Genomic DNA, 18,673 nt, shown 5'->3' with positions numbered 1-18,673 from the left:
CCCCGAAAGAGAATTTTGATTTCTCTGCATGTATTGAAGGGTATATTTGGCATTTCGAAAATCAATATCGGATGAATGAGAAATTACGAAAAAGGCCTCAACCATTAGTGAATAGACACATTTTCATAAATGTGCATTGTTTGGAAATGGTGCATGGTTTGGCCTCAACCATTTCGTCCACACCCTTTCATGGTCTATAAATAAGACCCTTTGGATGTCCTATTCCTCACAGTTTGATATGCAAAAACGTCTCTCATCCTCTCTTCTATCCAAAATCAAAATCATTTCATTTATTTTGATTTTCTTTCATTTCATCCTTGGAGTACATAAGCCTACATTTGATTCGTTGTACTTGTGTTTTGGAGTGCTACAAACACAAGTGTAGCCGTTGTATCTTGGGAGTCGATTGCCGAAATCCGTAGGCACCGTTGCGGGGCAAATTCGACTTAAGGACAAAGAGTCCAACTCTTGCCTCGACTTTGTCACCATCATTATACTTATTTCCACGTCACTATTCACAAAATTCTTCCAACACTTATATCTCAAATTTTGCACATTAATTTTCTATTCCTCAGTCCATAACTGTTAACACCATGTTCTGTTTTCTTTTAATTCGTAGCATCACTCCAAGTTCGTAGCAGATTTCTTCCTACTTTCTCCTTTGTTTTGTTCTTGATCCTTCTCAAGTCTTTTATTCCTTTTCACTGTAAAAATACGTATTTAGAATAAGATAATTGTGAGATTTCATTATGACTATACATTTTTCTTACAAAAAATCCCACATTTTCCCAGAAAAACTTTAAAACCCATGAATGGAAATTTGCGGAAAAATAATGTATGAAGCGGTCCTGGTAATTTAGAAAATGGAGAATTAATTGTTTCAATGGTCACTTAACTAAGGCTTCTGACTTTAATTGATTACTGAAGTTTAAAATATCGAATTTTGGTTATTGAACTTAGGTCTATATCTTCAAATGCTTATCAATTTTTGACCACTGAACTTTAAAAATATTATACGTCATTTACTAGCATAGATATTGAATTTTGAAAAATATCGAATTTATGTTGAGTAATGTATAATATTTTTCAAAATTCAATGATCAAAGCTCAATATTTTAAACTTAATGATCAATTGAAAACATGAACTTAAATTCGGTGACCATTTGAGCAATTAACTCGAAAAGGGTTGAGCCGTGAAAAGGCTATTTTCAAAGGTTGAAATGAAAAATGTCTTGTTGCGAAGTACATATATATATATATGCAGTTATTGCCAGTATGTCTCTATGTGCAACCAGTCAATGTGAAGGACTAAAAAAATAAGGTAATTTCCCTTCAAATCCAATAATCCTTTTCTAGATTACGTAATATGTTTTGGCTCTCTCTGTATATTTTTTTCGTAAGTCATTTTCATTGTTTTCTTTGTCACATAATTCCATGACATACGACGTATGTGGCTGTTAGGCGTCTTTGATTTTTGGTCTGTGGTATTTGTAGTGTAGAATAAAACCTAAAATTTGCATATTTTTCCTTATTGAAATCTCAGGATTGTTTATGTTAAATTTGTTTTTTTTTTTTTAGATTGTATTTTTCTTGTTCATTGATTAGCTCATCAGTATAAAGGCCTGTCAGTGCTTATTTTGGGATTTGTGTTTCTGGGCTTTAATTTTTTCCCCCTAGTAAATTAAGGAATGGGTTACTTTTTGCACGCAGTTTTATGTTTATTGTACATTTTCTCAGTTTATTATTTTGTGGGCAAATGCCATTCTTTGTCTAATATAGATCAAGAGAAGGATATGATTAAATATTTGCCTGGACAGCCAGCTAATGTTGAATTCAATCAGTATTCAGGTTACGTGACTGTGAATCAGACTGCAGGGAGGGCATTGTTTTACTGGTTAACTGAGGCACCTACAAATAAAGAGTCTGAGTTGAAACCTCTTGTGTTGTGGCTTAATGGAGGACCTGGTTGTTCGTCTGTAGCTTATGGAGCTGCTGAAGAGCTTGGACCTTTTCGGATTAATTCTGATGGGAAGACTCTTTATCTCAATCCTTACTCTTGGAACAAATGTATGAGACCACTTGATTGGAAATTGGGTTAAAATAGCAACCTGTGACATTGTTCCGTTTTAGCTATTTTTGCCTAAATTTCATTTAATTTTCTGCAATAAATGACGTGGATGCTTTCCAGTTTGTAGATTTTTAAAATTCTTCAAATATTTTTGGCAGTGGCGAATTTGCTTTTCCTAGAGTCACCAGCAGGTGTTGGTTATTCGTATTCAAATACTTCATCAGATTTATATACTGCAGGAGACCAAAGAACAGGTGTGCTAAAGAAAATCGTAGTCTTTATTTTTAATTTTGTTCTAAATTCTTGATTGGATCATATAGGGCATGTTTGGTAAGGTGGACTAGACAACACTTAGACAATATTAATTAAATAAGAAATGAAACTTAATTTTTGTATATTGTACTATCTAACCTTGACTTGTGCTACTTATCAAACATACCGAACATACCCATAGTGTTATGGAATACTTTTTTGTAATGTGATCGTTTTAGCTTAAACTGCTTAGCTCTGAATGTTTTGATGCGCGTTTAATGAATGTTTAGCTGAAGATGCATACATCTTTCTTATGAACTGGGTTGAGAGGTTTCCTCAGTACAAACATAGAGATTTTTACATTGCTGGAGAAAGCTATGCAGGTTTGCAATACATGCACTATTCCATTTACATTATGTCATTTTGGTAGGGAAGTTTGGATACTACTGTATAATATTGACGAAGGAAAAAGTTAAAATCTTGTTAAATAAGCTAATCTATCAAATTTATTCATATGTTCAGGACACTATGTTCCTCAGCTATCTCATATTGTATACGAAAGAAACAAGGGAGTGCAGAATCCAGTTATTAATTTCAAGGGATTCCTGGTACTTACTACATATGATAGCTTTTGTAAATTGGATTAAATTTGAGCTAATTATGGCATATTTCATGGAAAGAATTGGACAGTCGACAACAGTAATGAGCAAAAAGAAGTTAAAATCTCATACTCCGTCCCATTTATATAGACGGACTTTCCTTATTTTTTTGTTCCAATTATATAGCCCCTTTTTTTTATTGAGAATATTTTGTTTTGTTCGTTTACTAATATACCATTATTTAATTTGCCTAGTTATAATCAATTTTCCCTATTTACACTTGAAATTGTACAAATATAAATAAGGGTAGATTAGGAAAAATTTGAGCAAAAATTGCTTTTTCAATAACATTAAATAAGATTTTTTAATCCGCGTGAAAAAAAATAACAAATCTATATAAATGGGATAGAGGGAGTATATTATAATGTCGAGTCTTATTTAATACTGCGTGCCAAACATGCATTTGATAGATTCGGTTATTTCCTTAACAAACTTTCATCTCTTTTAGGTGGGGAATCCTGTTACTGATGATTACAATGATTATATAGGCACATTTGAGCATTGGTGGAGTCATGGCTTAATTTCAGATTCTACTTACAAAACCTTGGGAATTAACTGTGACTTCGGGTCTGGTACCCATCCTTCTAGTGATTGCATTAAGGCTCTTAAGCTTGCATCAAAAGAGATGGGGAACATTGATCCATATAGCATTTACACTCCTCCTTGTAATTATACATCTTCACTCCAACGACGATCAAGGGGTCATTATGTAAGTGCTTTCACAGGCATGTTTAACACATCTATGAGGAAGATTTTAATCTCTTTCTGAGTTAATATTGTTTAGTATTGCTAACCCACCTTACAAACGTATTATATTTTTTGATTAAATTTTAGACTAACTAATTTAGAGCACTAGAACTGAATTAGAAGGTAATTCATCATTAGGCCAAAGTCTTGTTGAGATGTTTGACTTGTATTCAATAAGAGTAGTTTCAGATTGAAACATTCCATATGCTATGATAAGAAAATGAGAGATCGTGATGCCTTTTCCGATATAAAGTTCCGTTAGAAACTGCTTTCCTTTGAAACGAACACCGTGGAATATCAGAACAGTGAACGGCCAAAGTAATTTTGCAGCTCAAATCAATATAGAAGTTCTTTTAATTCAAATGAAGCAATAAATTACATTTCCTATTATCTAGCTCTGCTTTCTCAAGTATTACCAACAGATGGAAAGAACTAAAAACAAAATTCCCTATACATTATGATGCATCCAACAAATGAAAATTAGGAATTTTTTTTGATAGTTTTTGTGATGTAGTATTTTTATGGTAAAATTTATAATACCACCTTATGAAATGATTTTTATAATGGAAATTTTTATATTTCCTCTAGATCTTGAGTTTTTGTTTTATTGTATAAATAGGAGCACTAGGTCTGCTAGAAGGATGGGTTTATTAAGTGAAGAAACTGAGTCTTCTCAAATGTCAGGCCAAATTCTTAGTATTTTGTATGAACCTCCGAGCCTATTACCTGATATCAACACAAAGTAGTAGGTTGCTTTGGAATTCTGTGTTTTTGCATTTCATGCACACCTCCTTTATGAGTTTGTATCAGAGACCTGCATCGCTTCTTTGAGCAAGTTGCTAAGGAGATCCATATGCATGAAAGTACCACTAGGGAATGATGAAAATGTTAACTACAGAAATATTTTACGTTTTCTTTTTTAGGTTTACGTAATAATTTTGACAAATTTTCTGATATTATATTTATTTTGCACAATTAACCTCTCTGTTGATTTTCATCTGGTTATATATGTAGCCATGGATGCCTAGAGCATATGATCCATGCACTGAGCGGTACTCTGAAATTTACTTTAATATCCCTGAAGTTCAAAAGGCATTCCATTCCAATGTGACTGGGATTTCCTATCCATGGGAAACATGCAGGTAAATTACTTCAAAACTTCTTCTATACTTTATTGTGCAAGGTGTGGGTATTTTTTGTATTGAAGTTTATTCGTTGTGCAGTGATGTTGTTGGTAAGAACTGGGGCGATTCTCCATTGTCCATGCTTCCAATTTATCAAGAACTCATAGCTGCTGGTCTCAGGATTTGGGTATTTAGGTATGAGACACTAGTCTATTCTCCTTTACCTAAATCCTTTAGCTGATCTTTCTAGAAAAATAATTTTTGTTTGAAAAAAAAAAGGAACTAAACTTTGAAAATCACGTTTGAAAAGTCGTGTTTAACTTAATTTTCATCATTTCTTCTCCTTACGTGATGGCGTGCAAGTTGCTTTCTCAAATTTGCGTTTGTTTTGTATTGCAACACCTTTAACTTTTAATATTGTACTAAGACGATGTCAGTTGGTGAATCTCTTTGAAGTCTAAGGTTTGCAAGTTTGATTGAATTTTGAAAATATTTATATATCAATGTATTTTAAAAAGGAAAAGAGATTAAAATCTTGTTCATGTACTCTTTAGTCCAGTCCACTGTTATGGACCAATCGAGTTGAGATATGTTGTGCCTATTTGGCTGTCCAACCACTCTATTTGTGACTAACACATCTTGTGTGGCATGAACTTGGTTGCTTTCAGTGGGGATACCGATGCAGTGGTTCCGCTTACAGCGACTCGATATTCAATTGATGCTTTGAAGCTTCCAACTGTTGTCAACTGGTACCCATGGTATGACAATAAGAAGGTTAGTGTTGAGAAAGATCGATAATGTACTCTCATGTTTTAGTGATATTTAGTCTCTCTGAAAAGTCCTATTGTTGCATTCCTCTATAAACTTCGATTTTGTGCATTTTTCACATTGAATAAATGGTACTTTTATCATGAATATTCTTGTTATAACGTTACATATCAAAAATATAATCTTTGCGAAGCCTTTCTTTTATTTTGTTTGTCGTTGTTGAACCACGTGGTCCAAAAGTCTAGCTTTTGTAAAGGAGACATTTATTTATCTAAATTTAGTCCTCAACATGCCCTCTCACTCCCTACCAAATTTCTTGTTTTATCGAAGGTTTGAAACTTGTAAAATTTTCATAAATAGATGGTGGTGAAATTTGATATGCTCTGATTCCATGGTCAACCACATCATGTAAAAACCTAAGCCTTGGGAGAAGAGACACGTATACTTATTTAAATTCAATCTTCAACATCTTTCACAATATTCATAAGTGGGTGGCAAGACACTTTTGCCTAATCTGATAGCCCGTTGAACTTGTCTGATGGCACGTTGAACTCATTTAAGCATGTTTAACCATTTCATCTAAAAGTTTAAGATTTTGGAGAGGAGACACATTTTTAATTTATTTGAAATTAGTCTTTAGGAGCTATGCATCATGATGCCATGCTAACATTGTCATCTTTCTTACGCTTCTTCAATTTCACATGCATCACAAGCCTTCGTTGTCGTTGTCTCATCGTTTCTTTTTTCTTCAATTCTTCTATATTATTGTCGGATCTCCATTCAATATTACTTGCTCCTTTCTACTCTTTCACTACATAGGTTGGTGGATGGAGCCAAGTATATGAAGGATTAACTTTCGTAACCGTGACCGGAGCAGGGCACGAGGTGCCACTTCATCGCCCTCGACTAGCTTTCATTCTTTTCAGATCATTTTTAGAGAACAAGCATATGCCAAGCTGAATCTTGTCCTCATAGATATTGGGTAAAAATTATCAACAGAAGATAGCACGATGATCATACGTTTTATATAATTACTGTTTTTCATCTTTAACATTTGAAACCAATTCATCAAATGTTCTGTAATTTGAATTCTAGAACGATTGTATAAAGGTTATAATATGGTCTTGTAATAGAGTTCTATTTGATTGCTGATGTTTGATATGTTTTTCCTACGCCAAATGTGAGAGTCGACTTCCAAGGAGGTTGACCAATTCTCTTTTTTGGATTTTAGACTGCATCATATTCTTTTATCCCTTCATAGAACTCATCACCTATCACTTGCAAATGAATGATTCTAGATATATTTAATGAAGATTTTCGTAATTTTTACAGTACAACCATAATGAAAAATCGAGTATGAATTTACACTTTAGTGAAGAAATAACTCGCTACCGATCAATACTTTGGAGACCAACCATACCATTTACCTTATTATAATTTACAGAAATTTCACAATAATAATAATAATATCACTCGGATCATTGCAAATCTATCAGGGAAAAAATTTCTTGTCAGATTTCATCTTGATTTTTTTCCTCCGGAAATCAAACTCCACCACAGAAATCTTTGATATATCCACTTAATCATCCACGTAAGCATCCTATCGGTTAAGAGAGAACACGTGGCCCAATAACATAATCGGATCCGTAACTCTTAGCCAATAGAAATCAACATTCAGATTCTCCAATATCCCTGCTTTGCATCTACGATTATAACTTCTACTAGTCCCTTGTTACACATTTCATTCTTGCCCACTCTTTCTCGTTCAGTTTCGACTTCTAAAAATTCTGAGAATGGCAGCCAATGCATTCATGAGCTGCGGCGTCGCAGCCGTCGTTTGCCCCTCGGTCCTCTCGTCTTCCAAGTCGAAATTTGCAGCCTCTGTGCCCGTGGCTGGCGGAGCCACCAATACTACCGCACGGTTCACCATGACGGCCGACTGGATGCCCGGTGAACCGCGACCACCCTACCTTGATGGCTCAGCACCTGGGTAATTATCCATCATCATTATGCTATCATGAACCTTGTAATCAAGAGTCACATACAATATTTAAGCTAAAATTTAATGAATAAACTTATAATTGTTATCGTGGTTTTGCAGGGACTTCGGATTCGACCCACTTCGTCTAGGTGAAGTCCCAGAAAACCTAGAGAGATACAAGGAGTCTGAACTCATTCACTGCAGATGGGCCATGCTTGCTGTGGTAAGTATTAAATTACTTTAACGTTAAAAAAATTACTTAAGCATGTTAGGAGAGAAAAATGGACATATAATTGAACATATGAGTATAGAATATAATCTCGACTTGCACAACATTCTCTGAAAATGATTTTGTCCAATTTTTTTGCAGCCCGGAATCCTGATTCCGGAGGCCTTGGGATTGGGCAACTGGGTTAAGGCACAAGAGTGGGCAGCAATTCCGGGCGGGCAAGCTACTTATTTGGGTAACCCGGTTCCATGGGGCACTCTCCCAACAATTTTGGTCATCGAATTCTTGGCTATTGCATTTGTAGAACACCAAAGGAGTATGGAAAAGGACCCGGAAAAGAAGAAGTACCCGGGTGGAGCTTTTGACCCATTGGGCTACTCCAAGGACCCAGAAAAATTGCATGAGCTCAAAGTCAAGGAAATCAAAAATGGTAACACTAACGACCCTTTTTCTTTTTGATATCAATGTCTATGATCTATAACGAGCGTTGACAGAATCCTATGTAGCGAAAAATAATTTGACGGAAAAGATGACCGTGTTTTAAATAATTCAATAATAGAGCGTCAAGTGATATTATATCAATTATTCAGATATTGTAGCATGATTGGTGAACAATATAAGATTTAGTATTACAAGCCAAACATGTTTTTAATGTCACTATGATTTTGATTACTACGTAATTAAATGCGAGTCGACTACTAAAATTATTAAAAAATTTGTGTGCAGGTCGTCTTGCCTTGTTGGCATTTGTGGGATTCTGCGTTCAACAATCTGCATACCCTGGTACAGGGCCATTGGAAAATTTGGCAACACACTTGGCTGATCCGTGGCACAACAACATTGGAGATGTCATTATTCCTAAAGGCATTTTCCCTAATTAGTGATACATATTGTACAATTAATATGTAATGCTAATACTTAATGAATTGGACATGGGCCTTTTTGGCATATAATCTTCTTCTTCGTATTGTTTAATATTACATATTATGTCTATGATACATATTGAAGAGACTATAGTTTGAGCGAATTTCATCGGCGATGTGAATGGTTTTATTTGAAGTCGAGAACAACAATCATTGGTTTTCTTTTAGTCTTCCTAAAGAGCCGTTGTACTGGTTAATCATATTCTTAACGAGCAAATAAACAAGAAATAGATTATTTACTAGTAGTTCCATTTCGCACTTTAAAATAAAATAGAGTTTGATTGGTGCTACTGATGGAAAGGCATTCAACGAGTACTCTTGCATAATTCAAATCAACTCGATTTAAGCAATCATGGAAAGCAAGAATTTTACTAAGGTCATGTTTGATAGGAAAGGAATTCCATGAAACTTGGAAAATATTTGAACATTTTCCATCTTTTTGATGTCAGAATTTCTTCGAATCTGTTCTCGAACTTTACATAAATTTTAAGATATTTCATGTGATATAGAGTTTCTACTCGTCCCCTGAACTAAATTTTTAGAAAAAATTTTCCATCCAAGATTTAGTAATCGGTCCATTCTCAGTCTTGATAAAGTCCATCTTGTTGCAATAGAAATGAACAAGAACAAATAACTGTATTATTGAGTTTTTATGATAGACCCAATTGTCATGTTTTAGCCCGTCATCAATCTCAAGTGTCAAAATAGTCTATCCTACTATATTTCAATGTTAATTAAAACACAGTCAATTACATTAGTTTTTTTTTTTTTTTGAAGAATAATTAAAATCATTTTAATGGCTCTGCCTAAAGATCGATAATGTTGTCCATACTACCATATTAATCAACGACTTCAAAAACAGAGTAGAACAACAAATCAATCGACCCGCACTGAAAAGGCAGTGGATCGAGCCTGGACTTAAAATGGTAACTTAAGGATTAAAATGCAAAGAAAAACAAAATAAAGGATGAAACTAGAATATAGCCTAAAGGTTGAGGACCGATAATGAAAATTTCCTTCTACACAAAAATCAACAGACAGGGTTCGGATGCGTTTCAAGAAGACAAACCAACCGGACCCATTCCCTTCAACATTTTAAATTCCTGCGTGGTCGAAAAACTCATCATCAAGTTCTCCCGGGGAATCTTAGAATAGAAAATCTTGTTTTAAAATCAACAAAATTTTCTGCAAAATAAAGATCCATTTTTGTATTTAGAGGCTTTCCGATCGAATATTTGCGACGGAAATAAAGCGTCCCACAACTGGTACGTTCATTCTCTCCCTGACGGCTCCCAAAAAAAAAGTGTTTCTATATAAATATATTTTCTGGGTTGTTTGTATTTCCTTGTGTTTTTGCTTTTGGTGTAACATTTAATTGAAGCTTATTATTTTTATTTGATTTATTATTTATTTCTTCAAGAATCTTATTTAATTATCAATGTCTACGTTAAAGATATTCCTTTTCTTTGATATGGTAAATAGTTATCGGCAACAAGACACTTTTATTTCATTTATTATTTTTATTTTTATTTTTTGATAAATTATGATTTTGAAGTGTGAAATGTATGTAATATATGCAGTTGTTTGCAGATGTCTAGTGAATTGGTCGATGGTGGCGAAAGCTCCTTTGATGTTGAGTTGTTGGACATTCGGGCTAGATGCAAAGAGGTATATGCTTCTGCTGTTATCATTAATTGACAATGGTTTATCTAGAACTCAGAAAATTAGATTAAAAAAAAGTAGGAATATTTATAGAAAATTGTGTTGCATTGTTGCACAATTTTACTCTCTTAAATGTTTGAATTTTGTTCCGCATGTTAGTTTTACCATCGGCTAGTTTTGGTGAAAAGCTTAAATATAGTAACTGAAATGGATTGGAAAAGGTCTATCTATCCTTTTTGTTTTCGCTATGAGTGAATTGATGAACTTCTTGTGAGTAACTTATAATGTCCTTATAATGACGTGAAATAAGTGAAACTTATGAGACACTGATATTTCCTAGCAGTTTTTGAGAATACACAAGATAATCATTAGTCTTTTAAGAGGCAGAAAATTGGGAAGATCTTTGCAAACCAAATGTTGTTTGAGAAGATAGATTATTCAATATTTTTCACTATGAATTACAAAAATGAGCTATTCAACTGGTTTTTAAATTCTAATGAGGTTGTTCTGTTACCAGATGTTTTAGTCATTTCAACATGTTTGTTTTACCCGTGTCTCTTGTAACTCTGAAATATTTGCTCGTATTAGACGATTTCTTTATTCTCATCAAAAGAATGTTGAGATGCTAATCCATGAAAAACTTTACCGGAAATTTTAAAGAACTGTTTTGTTTCCATAAGTATTGTTCACAGCCTGCTAATAAAGTTATGGTAGCATGACTGTTTTCATTATGCCTATTTTGTCTGTTGTAAAATGTATCCTTGTATCGGTAATAATTATACTAATCGCTCTAATATTCTTCTCTGATACAGCTGAAGAAGGAAAAGGAGATGTTGAAGGATTCAAAGTCCCAGAGTTTTGAATTCATCAGAGTAATTCAGATTTCTCTTGGTTATACACGGCTTCCCTATAATTTGTATGGCTGTGGCGGGCACACACACACCATTATATGTCTTTTTCACTCGGAGTGTCTATATGAACCATGGTAATTTAATGTGGTGGTCAAAAACTTCCACTTCCTTTTGCCGGTCATCAGATAGAAATATAGTATTAAGTTTTTGAGGAAAAAAGTTTAAAGGGGGAAAAAAGAAAAAAATATAGCGTTCATACTTTTATGAAGTTAGGTTTTTTGTGGCATAATATGACTGATAGTAGTAATTTTTACTGGTTTACTCCTTTATTTTGCACTTTTTATATTTTGCCTTTAGTTTTATGAACTTGCCATCTCTATGTTTCTGAAAACTGTCCTCCTTTCTTGCAGTATCATGGCTTTAAATGCTACGAATTTAATGTAAATGCATTGAAATAAGAATAAACTAATGTCAAACCATCTTTCATGCAGAGTTTAGAAATGCACGTAAAGACATTATCTGATGCCCATGCAGAAGACAAGAAACACATCCAGGGACTGGAAAGGGAACTGAGTAATTGCTCCCAGGAAATAGGTGGGGAATTCGACTGCAATTAATTTGCCGCATTTAGTTGCTTATATTGTTAATCGTTTTGTCTGATTTAAAGTCTGCTGCTCATAAATGCTGATATGCTGAACTGGATTGGACAAGACAGTATCTATAACTAAATTTTGGATTCTTTTTCTTCTTAAAACATGTCCATTACTTTCAATCTTCCTGCCAAACATGCCACTATAGTATAACTTTTGTACTTTAAAAAAATTATTGCATTTCAAACCAGCTGCAACATTTGGATAATAGATTGCATTTCTTGATACTACTGGTTGCAAAAGGAGATTTTATGGTTGACGAGGAGATGATAGATTAATAGGGCAAAAAAGAAAGTTGAAAGAAAAGAAGGTAGAAGGGGAGATGGAAGAGGCGACTGGATGAACAGAAATGGAAGAAGAAGAAAAAGTACTTAATGGGCCAATGGGGGATATTGCTAGGGACGTGCTTTATTGGCTGCTTCACTCAGCTTGTCACTAGGCCATTTTCAGCTAAATTAAAGCTCTGTTCAGGTGTTCACTGCTGAGTGTTTATCAATTTGTACACGCCCTACCAATTTCTATCTCCAAATCCCTCTCTAACCAAAGATAGAGCACTTTGTGTTCACTGTGAGTGTCGATCAATTTGTACATGCCCTACCAATTTCTATCTCCTAATCCCTCTCTAACAAAAGATGGAGCACTTTATAATTTGTCCTGGTTTCTGTTTCCTTCTCGCCTTTGTAATTTTCTCTCTCTTGGAAGGTGGCAAAGAAGCAACAAGGTTGCAGTGCATATGTTATCCACTGTATCGCTGTAGCAATGCCATTAATATTCGCCAAATTGGATAGTAGACCCAAGTTGAAGAAGCTGTCACATCATAGGGCCACAATTGCATTTCCTGTGGTTGAAATGACTTGATTCAACACTGTACCTCTATTTGTATGCTCCTACTTATTTGGTCAAAAGTATATATTATGATGTATCATTCCAAACAGTTTGTCCCTAACGTGTTTGTGTCTGAAGTCTTTGAAAAACTACATCTCAATGTCCTGAGTTTTTATCTGTACTTTACCTTGTGAGTTTCTTGTCTTCTCAATGCTTGACATAATTCTGGCATGAGATTCCCTCTACTGACTTTAGATTAATGTTCTTTAGGGTTACTGATTGTTAACATTCCTCTCAGATTTCCTGCAGGATCAACTAAACACAAGAAATTCAGAAGTAAACTGCCTTGGTGAGGAAATATGTAGCCTTCAATTGAAACTTGCAGACATGGAAATTCTAGAAGAGGAGGTGGAAAGGCTTAGAGAGTGTGTGAAAATAACTGAGTCCGAGAAGTCATTCCTAATGCACGAAATAGAAGACAAAGCAGTTGAGCTAACAAATTCAAATTTGTGCATCGAGAAGCTAGAAGAGTCGATTTCCTCCGTTGGATTAGAATATCAATGTGAAATAGAGACCATGAAACTAGATTTACTGGCCTTGGAGCAGAATCTTTTTGAAACTAAGAAAACACTGGAAGAAAGAACTCAAGAAAATTCTAGGATGAATGAATTGATTCAAGAACACGAGCTTCGATTTCAGGAGGCAGAGAAGGTTATCGTGAGCTTGGACAAGGAAAATAAAGATCTGAAGGAAAAGCTTAAAACATTTGATGAGAATGCCAAATCATTTGTCCATGAAGTGGAAGAGAAATTTCGTGAGTGGTTGGTGAAGGATGATGTCCACGCCTTGAGTAATCTAGAGAAAGATACACGGTATCCTAAAACCTTTATGTTTATGCTTTTGCAATTACACTGCTGCTTTTCACTTGACTGAAAACTTGTTCTGAACAATCACCTGTATTTTGATTTGAGAGGCCATGTTATGGGAAAAGAGAAGCAGCTTACACTATTCCTGTTCAGTGTGTGCTAAAGGCAACCTGATTCGTGAAATCTAGTTGATTGTTTGGCAAACTGCATTATTGTCGAGTCCTTTTGATATTTTGGCAAGTAGGATAAAAGGAGAATTACTTCTTACCTGAAACCAATTTAGGTAAAAGATATTCAATGCCTTCTGACATGTAGCTTGAAACGGGAGAGATTGTTGTAAGTTACACTGCAGTTATCATGTTTTGTTCCGAATGACTGCAAAATCATGAAAATGTCATATTCTTTATTAACCATTTGACGGAACTTTTTACAAAAGACGTATATGTATTTTTTTTCCAAGGATCGAAAAACTTTCATTTTTACAGGACTTAAATACCTTATTGATGCTTCTTGTTCAATCCATATATATTTGCTCTTCTATCAAGAATGTGCTTGTCTGGAAAAAGCTTGTTTACCTAATTATGACACCACCTAAATTTTTGTCAAGCACATGTGGCAACATTCTGGGTCCACTCCTTGCTAAACTTGCTATTCCAGGAGCATCAGATGCAGATTTGAAGAACAGGATGGATGAAATGTTGCACCAGATAGATGAATATGAAGGTGTTGTAACTCAACTCAAGGTATGTTCATAACCATCCACAGGCACACACTTACTGTAGATATCTATTTTTTTTTATGCAATCACTTTATAAATTAGTCAAATCTACAAACTAATAACGGCAGATAATCACGTTTGGTAAGGATTAAAAGTAAATCAACTTACTTTTCAAGGGAATTTTATTTTTTCAAAACTTTTTTCATTAGTAAAAAAATAATTATTTAGCAAGTTAGGGGTGACTTCAAAAAAAGTAACTTGTTTTTCAACTTCAATCATCAAAACTTACCTATTCACTATAAATAAACATTTTAAGCCTAACCAAACATGTACATAGTATATTTTGTGATATTACAACTGTAGAAATTGCAGTAGGCAAGCCCTGAATAAGTGAATGTGGATGATTACTAGGAAGAACTAAGAATGGAAAGGTTCAAAGCAAAAGAAGAAGCTGAAGATTTAGCTCAGGAAATGGCCGAGTTAAGGTATCAAATGACAGGCATGCTAGAAGAAGAGCGCAAACGTCGTGCTTATGTTGAACACATATCTTTACAGAGAATATCGGAGTTGGAGGCTCAGGTAGGCATTTATGTATACAATACGACCTTTGCCATTTACCTAGGAAGAGAAATTTACTAAATATAATTCATTTTTTGTGGCCAAAGATTGCAAAAGAACGGCAGAAATCTTTCAACTCTCAAGAACTTGCAGTCAGGCATATTCATGAAGTGTAAACATGGTATCTGAATTTCGTCATCTTTTCATTGAGATTTGTTGTCGAGGTTTGTTACGTGATATTTGACTTAAAGTGATATTTGACTTAAAGTACGCATGTTATTTTCCTCCTTAGCATTAAGAACATTATCATGGTATGAATTCTGTAGTGATTGGAATGCATCATATTTCTGCATAAAAAAAACTTACCGTAATATTTCTTACACACTCTTTTTTAGTTTGATGCTAGGGGTTTAAAACATGAGTGGTCATTAAACTTCATTATGTTCCAAGTTGGTTTCTGAATTGACTTAAACATTTTTTACAATTCGGTCATTTCATCTATGCCCCTTTTTATGATTAGCATAAAACCCGACGTGACAATTTTGTTTGCATCATATTTGGTAAATAACTACACTGTCGTGCCGCTGTCCTACTAATGAACGTAGATGGAGTGACCAGCTTGTGATAAAGTCAAAGTAAGATCAACACGAAATTCAGTTAAAAGTTTTGAGACATTGACTTGTAAAACTACGTAAAAACAGTGTTTCTATTCCCATGTTGATGCCAATCCAAGCTAAACTATTAAATAACCATTAGCATCTTACGAACTTATTAGGACCATTTTTCAGCATTTCTATTTAATTTTTGGCCTATCTCAACATGCTTAATCAAACTTATGTTGCTGGCGCTGTCACCTTGATTAAATTTCAATGCCTTATTAGGCATCTCAAATTGATTAATCTGACTTTTTGCCTACTCAAATGAAAACTTCCGAATTTCTTGGATTATCTGAGCATTACAGTACTCCTATGTTTTTTTTTTTTTTTTTTGGTTATGCTAAGAGTATGCTTGGAAAGTGTTTATAAATAGATAGAAATGAGTGGTGGAAAAATGGATAGTACTTGTGGGCCCCATGAAATGTGTGGATAAAATGGCTCGGCTGAAAGTATTTATAAATACTTTCCAAACATTGGCTAACTTATTTATGGTTATGCGCAGAATTTCTATAGATGAAGCGTGTGAAGCTATGCCAAATGTAGTTCTAAAGGATTTTTTTCGAAGATTTCCGTGCTACATCATCACCTTGTAGATTGCAAGAAATGTGATAATCTTTTGGTGATTGAGCGATGTTTTACCCTTTTTTACTAGGTCGTTTATTGAATTGTGTTGTCTTGATCATTTTTGGATTATTTTTGCGAAGATTTCTTTCTGTAGACTGAATTATTGTGATGTACAGTTATGTATTTTTATTGATATTGAGAAGTATCTTATGCTGAATATCTGTCATTTTACGCTTCATTTTCTAGAACAACATCATCAATTTGTTTGTTTGCTCTTTCGTGAATTTTGATTAATTCAACATCATTTTCACGATTAGTAGAGCCTATGAATTCATCACTACGACCTGTGGAAGCACATACTTGCAATGCTAGCCACTTGACTTTGTGCGAAAGTCTTTACGAGTAAATGATACCACTTAACTTGTCTATTTATTTATCAATTTATCAATATGATGAGATATATTTTTCAAGTTTTCACATTTTTGCATAGCAGACCAATTTAGTAAATCAGAATCCATTTTCATGTCTTGTAAGTGGACTCTCTTTCCATTTTTAAACTCCTCGACTATGAATGTTTCAGATTTTGATGTGTTACTTTCAAATACTTCACATGGAAAATAAAATATACTCTCTTCGGAAAACTATAGACACGAATATTTTTTCAACCATCAGAATTGAAATTGGGAATGTTCAGCCTCAGATCTAGTGGGATGACATCGTATAGAAGTTGATACGGTCACAATTTGACATAATGTCGATATTTTTTTTGATCGGTAAAGGTTGAACTCCAATCTTGAGGGTCCCTACCGTCTCACCTTTGGAATATTATGAGGGAGGTAAATTACGGGATATACTAGTCAGTGAACAAGAGCTTGTCGGTACATTAGTGTCTACAAAGAGTCAAATTTCATATCTCAAGAATTGAACATTCATACTACGACTGTCAACAAAATTGAGATTACCTTACTCTTGTCCTTTGCACCACTGAGTTATGTCTCGGGGGCGACATAATGTCGATATTGCTATATTGTGATGGGGTTTCTTGGATCTTGTTCAAAATATGGATGTGTGGTTTTGAAAGATTTTAATAAATGTTGATAAGTATGTGGTTGAAAAATTGATAAAATCTATGAATTTTATGAAACATGTTATTGATAATGAGTTTGTGAAAAAAATAAATTTTATAATATGGGGTCGACCAGTGGCACGAAATAAGAATGATTACTTTTGAATTTGTTTTCCAGTACATTCGCATCATTTAGCATTATTTCGCGCGGGTTAGTCGCTAACAATTAAAAGGGATCAGACGATTGTGTAAGGGACAAACATCTTGAGACAAAGTCCCAAAAAGGGGTGTTCTTTTATTGGCGATGACTTTACAATTGGAAATTAAAAACAAAGTACCTCCAAGGGGCGCAAGCACACGAGTTACTGAAAAAAAGTGTTTAAATCTAAGTTAAGCAAATTAAAATTACATGTTCTCTTTTCCAAAGTTTTTGATTCGGTCCTTTGCTTTATGTTTTTTTCTCCCTTTTATACTTCATGAACGATCTCTTTGTGATCAACTACCTAAAAACTGCTTGATCGTCCTATAACTGCCCACTTTCCTCGTAATGGCCAACTTGTCATGAAAACTGCCTTTTTTAACTGCTGCCATTACTCTTCGTCGTTCAACCGCTTTCGATTGAATTCCTTGAATCGTGGAACATGATAGGGTTGCTCTAATAACTGCATTGATAACTGCACTTCTTGATAACCACAACGCTTTATGTTTGTTAAGACCTTGGGCGACTTGGAGGTTTGGGCAAGAATAGAGTAACAGCTCTGGGTGACTGTATGGCACTCCATTCGCTCAGATTCTGGGCGACTTGCAAACTTGGGCGATGGCGTTACCGCGTTCTTGGGCCTTCCTATTTGGGCTTTCATCTTGATTTGTTTGATTGAGCTTCGTTTTTTGGGCTATCTGATTTGGGGATCCTCCAATTGGGCTTCACTCCTTGGGCCGTTCGATTTGGGCTGAATTTTTATGTGTCAACAATTACCCCCCAATATGGCAGAATTAATAATAATAATGAAATTTTGCCATATTCGCTTTGTGTTTCCAGCAACATTCGAAATTCTCAAGAATTTCAATCATTGTTTTCTTCTATAACTTGAAAAGGTGCGTCGTTTTGCAAAACCTTATAACCCCCAAACACGCCATTTCACTGCACCATTAAATCACGCCTCAAATTTTTGCGTCTTTCTCACGATTTACTGTTCATCTTTTGCTTCCCTGCTACGTAACCCTGAAAAACTTCGTTCCTTCTCAAATGGCTACTTCACAATTTCAAGCTGGCGACTCCTTTAATTTTGATGACTTTCAGAAACTTCTGAGTCGCCCATACATAACTCCAAGTTTTCTCGCGCCCGCCGATATCGAACGTAATGAGTTCTACTTGGGTCATTTCTTCAACAATGCAGAGGCAGTTGAACAGGCGGCGGTGGGTCAGCTGTTTCCTTGCACTCAAGGCCCTCCATTTCTAAACTCTTTACCGCTGGGGCCACTTCGCGAAAGAGGTATTCGCACTTG

At 34.8% G+C, this 18,673-nt stretch overlaps 3 protein-coding genes across 9 annotated transcripts; all 3 read left to right on the top strand.

Moving 5' to 3' along the window:
* Positions 1 to 1,345: 1,345 nt before the first annotated feature.
* On the top strand, positions 1,346 to 6,790 carry LOC111402175 (serine carboxypeptidase-like 27). 3 transcript variants are annotated; one of them, XM_023030324.1, is made up of 10 exons: positions 1,346 to 1,396; positions 1,842 to 2,067; positions 2,227 to 2,322; positions 2,611 to 2,703; positions 2,843 to 2,928; positions 3,428 to 3,688; positions 4,741 to 4,868; positions 4,950 to 5,045; positions 5,519 to 5,624; positions 6,438 to 6,790. In XM_023030324.1, exons 1-10 carry the CDS (start codon positions 1,367 to 1,369, stop codon positions 6,576 to 6,578), a joined length of 1,263 nt encoding a protein of 420 aa, XP_022886092.1. In that variant the 5' UTR covers positions 1,346 to 1,366; the 3' UTR covers positions 6,579 to 6,790. The 3 variants fall into 3 exon arrangements, with proteins under 3 accessions (XP_022886092.1, XP_022886093.1, XP_022886090.1); XM_023030322.1 differs by lacking the exon at positions 1,346 to 1,396 and having other exon boundaries at positions 1,508 to 2,067; XM_023030325.1 differs by lacking the exons at positions 1,346 to 1,396; positions 3,428 to 3,688 and having other exon boundaries at positions 1,505 to 2,067.
* Positions 6,791 to 7,352: 562 nt separating this feature from the next.
* On the top strand, positions 7,353 to 8,842 carry LOC111402172 (chlorophyll a-b binding protein 6A, chloroplastic). The gene is made up of 4 exons (XM_023030318.1): positions 7,353 to 7,608; positions 7,720 to 7,822; positions 7,970 to 8,258; positions 8,555 to 8,842. Exons 1-4 carry the CDS (start codon positions 7,412 to 7,414, stop codon positions 8,707 to 8,709), a joined length of 744 nt encoding a protein of 247 aa, XP_022886086.1. The 5' UTR covers positions 7,353 to 7,411; the 3' UTR covers positions 8,710 to 8,842.
* A 963-nt stretch (positions 8,843 to 9,805) lies between these two features.
* LOC111402171 (putative leucine-rich repeat-containing protein DDB_G0290503) lies at positions 9,806 to 16,320 on the top strand. 5 transcript variants are annotated; one of them, XM_023030315.1, is made up of 9 exons: positions 9,807 to 10,016; positions 10,342 to 10,419; positions 11,226 to 11,285; positions 11,756 to 11,858; positions 13,038 to 13,611; positions 14,213 to 14,348; positions 14,735 to 14,902; positions 14,989 to 15,062; positions 16,040 to 16,320. In XM_023030315.1, exons 2-8 carry the CDS (start codon positions 10,342 to 10,344, stop codon positions 15,055 to 15,057), a joined length of 1,188 nt encoding a protein of 395 aa, XP_022886083.1. In that variant the 5' UTR covers positions 9,807 to 10,016; the 3' UTR covers positions 15,058 to 15,062; positions 16,040 to 16,320. The 5 variants fall into 5 exon arrangements, with proteins under 5 accessions (XP_022886085.1, XP_022886083.1, XP_022886080.1 ...); XM_023030312.1 differs by having other exon boundaries at positions 14,989 to 15,105; XM_023030313.1 differs by having other exon boundaries at positions 10,332 to 10,419; positions 14,989 to 16,320.
* Positions 16,321 to 18,673: the final 2,353 nt, after the last annotated feature.

The sequence above is a fragment of the Olea europaea genome, chromosome 10 (genome assembly GCF_002742605.1).
Source record: "Olea europaea var. sylvestris chromosome 10, O_europaea_v1, whole genome shotgun sequence".
NCBI lineage: Eukaryota > Viridiplantae > Streptophyta > Magnoliopsida > Lamiales > Oleaceae > Olea > Olea europaea.
This window is presented reverse-complemented; position numbering and strand designations above follow the sequence as displayed.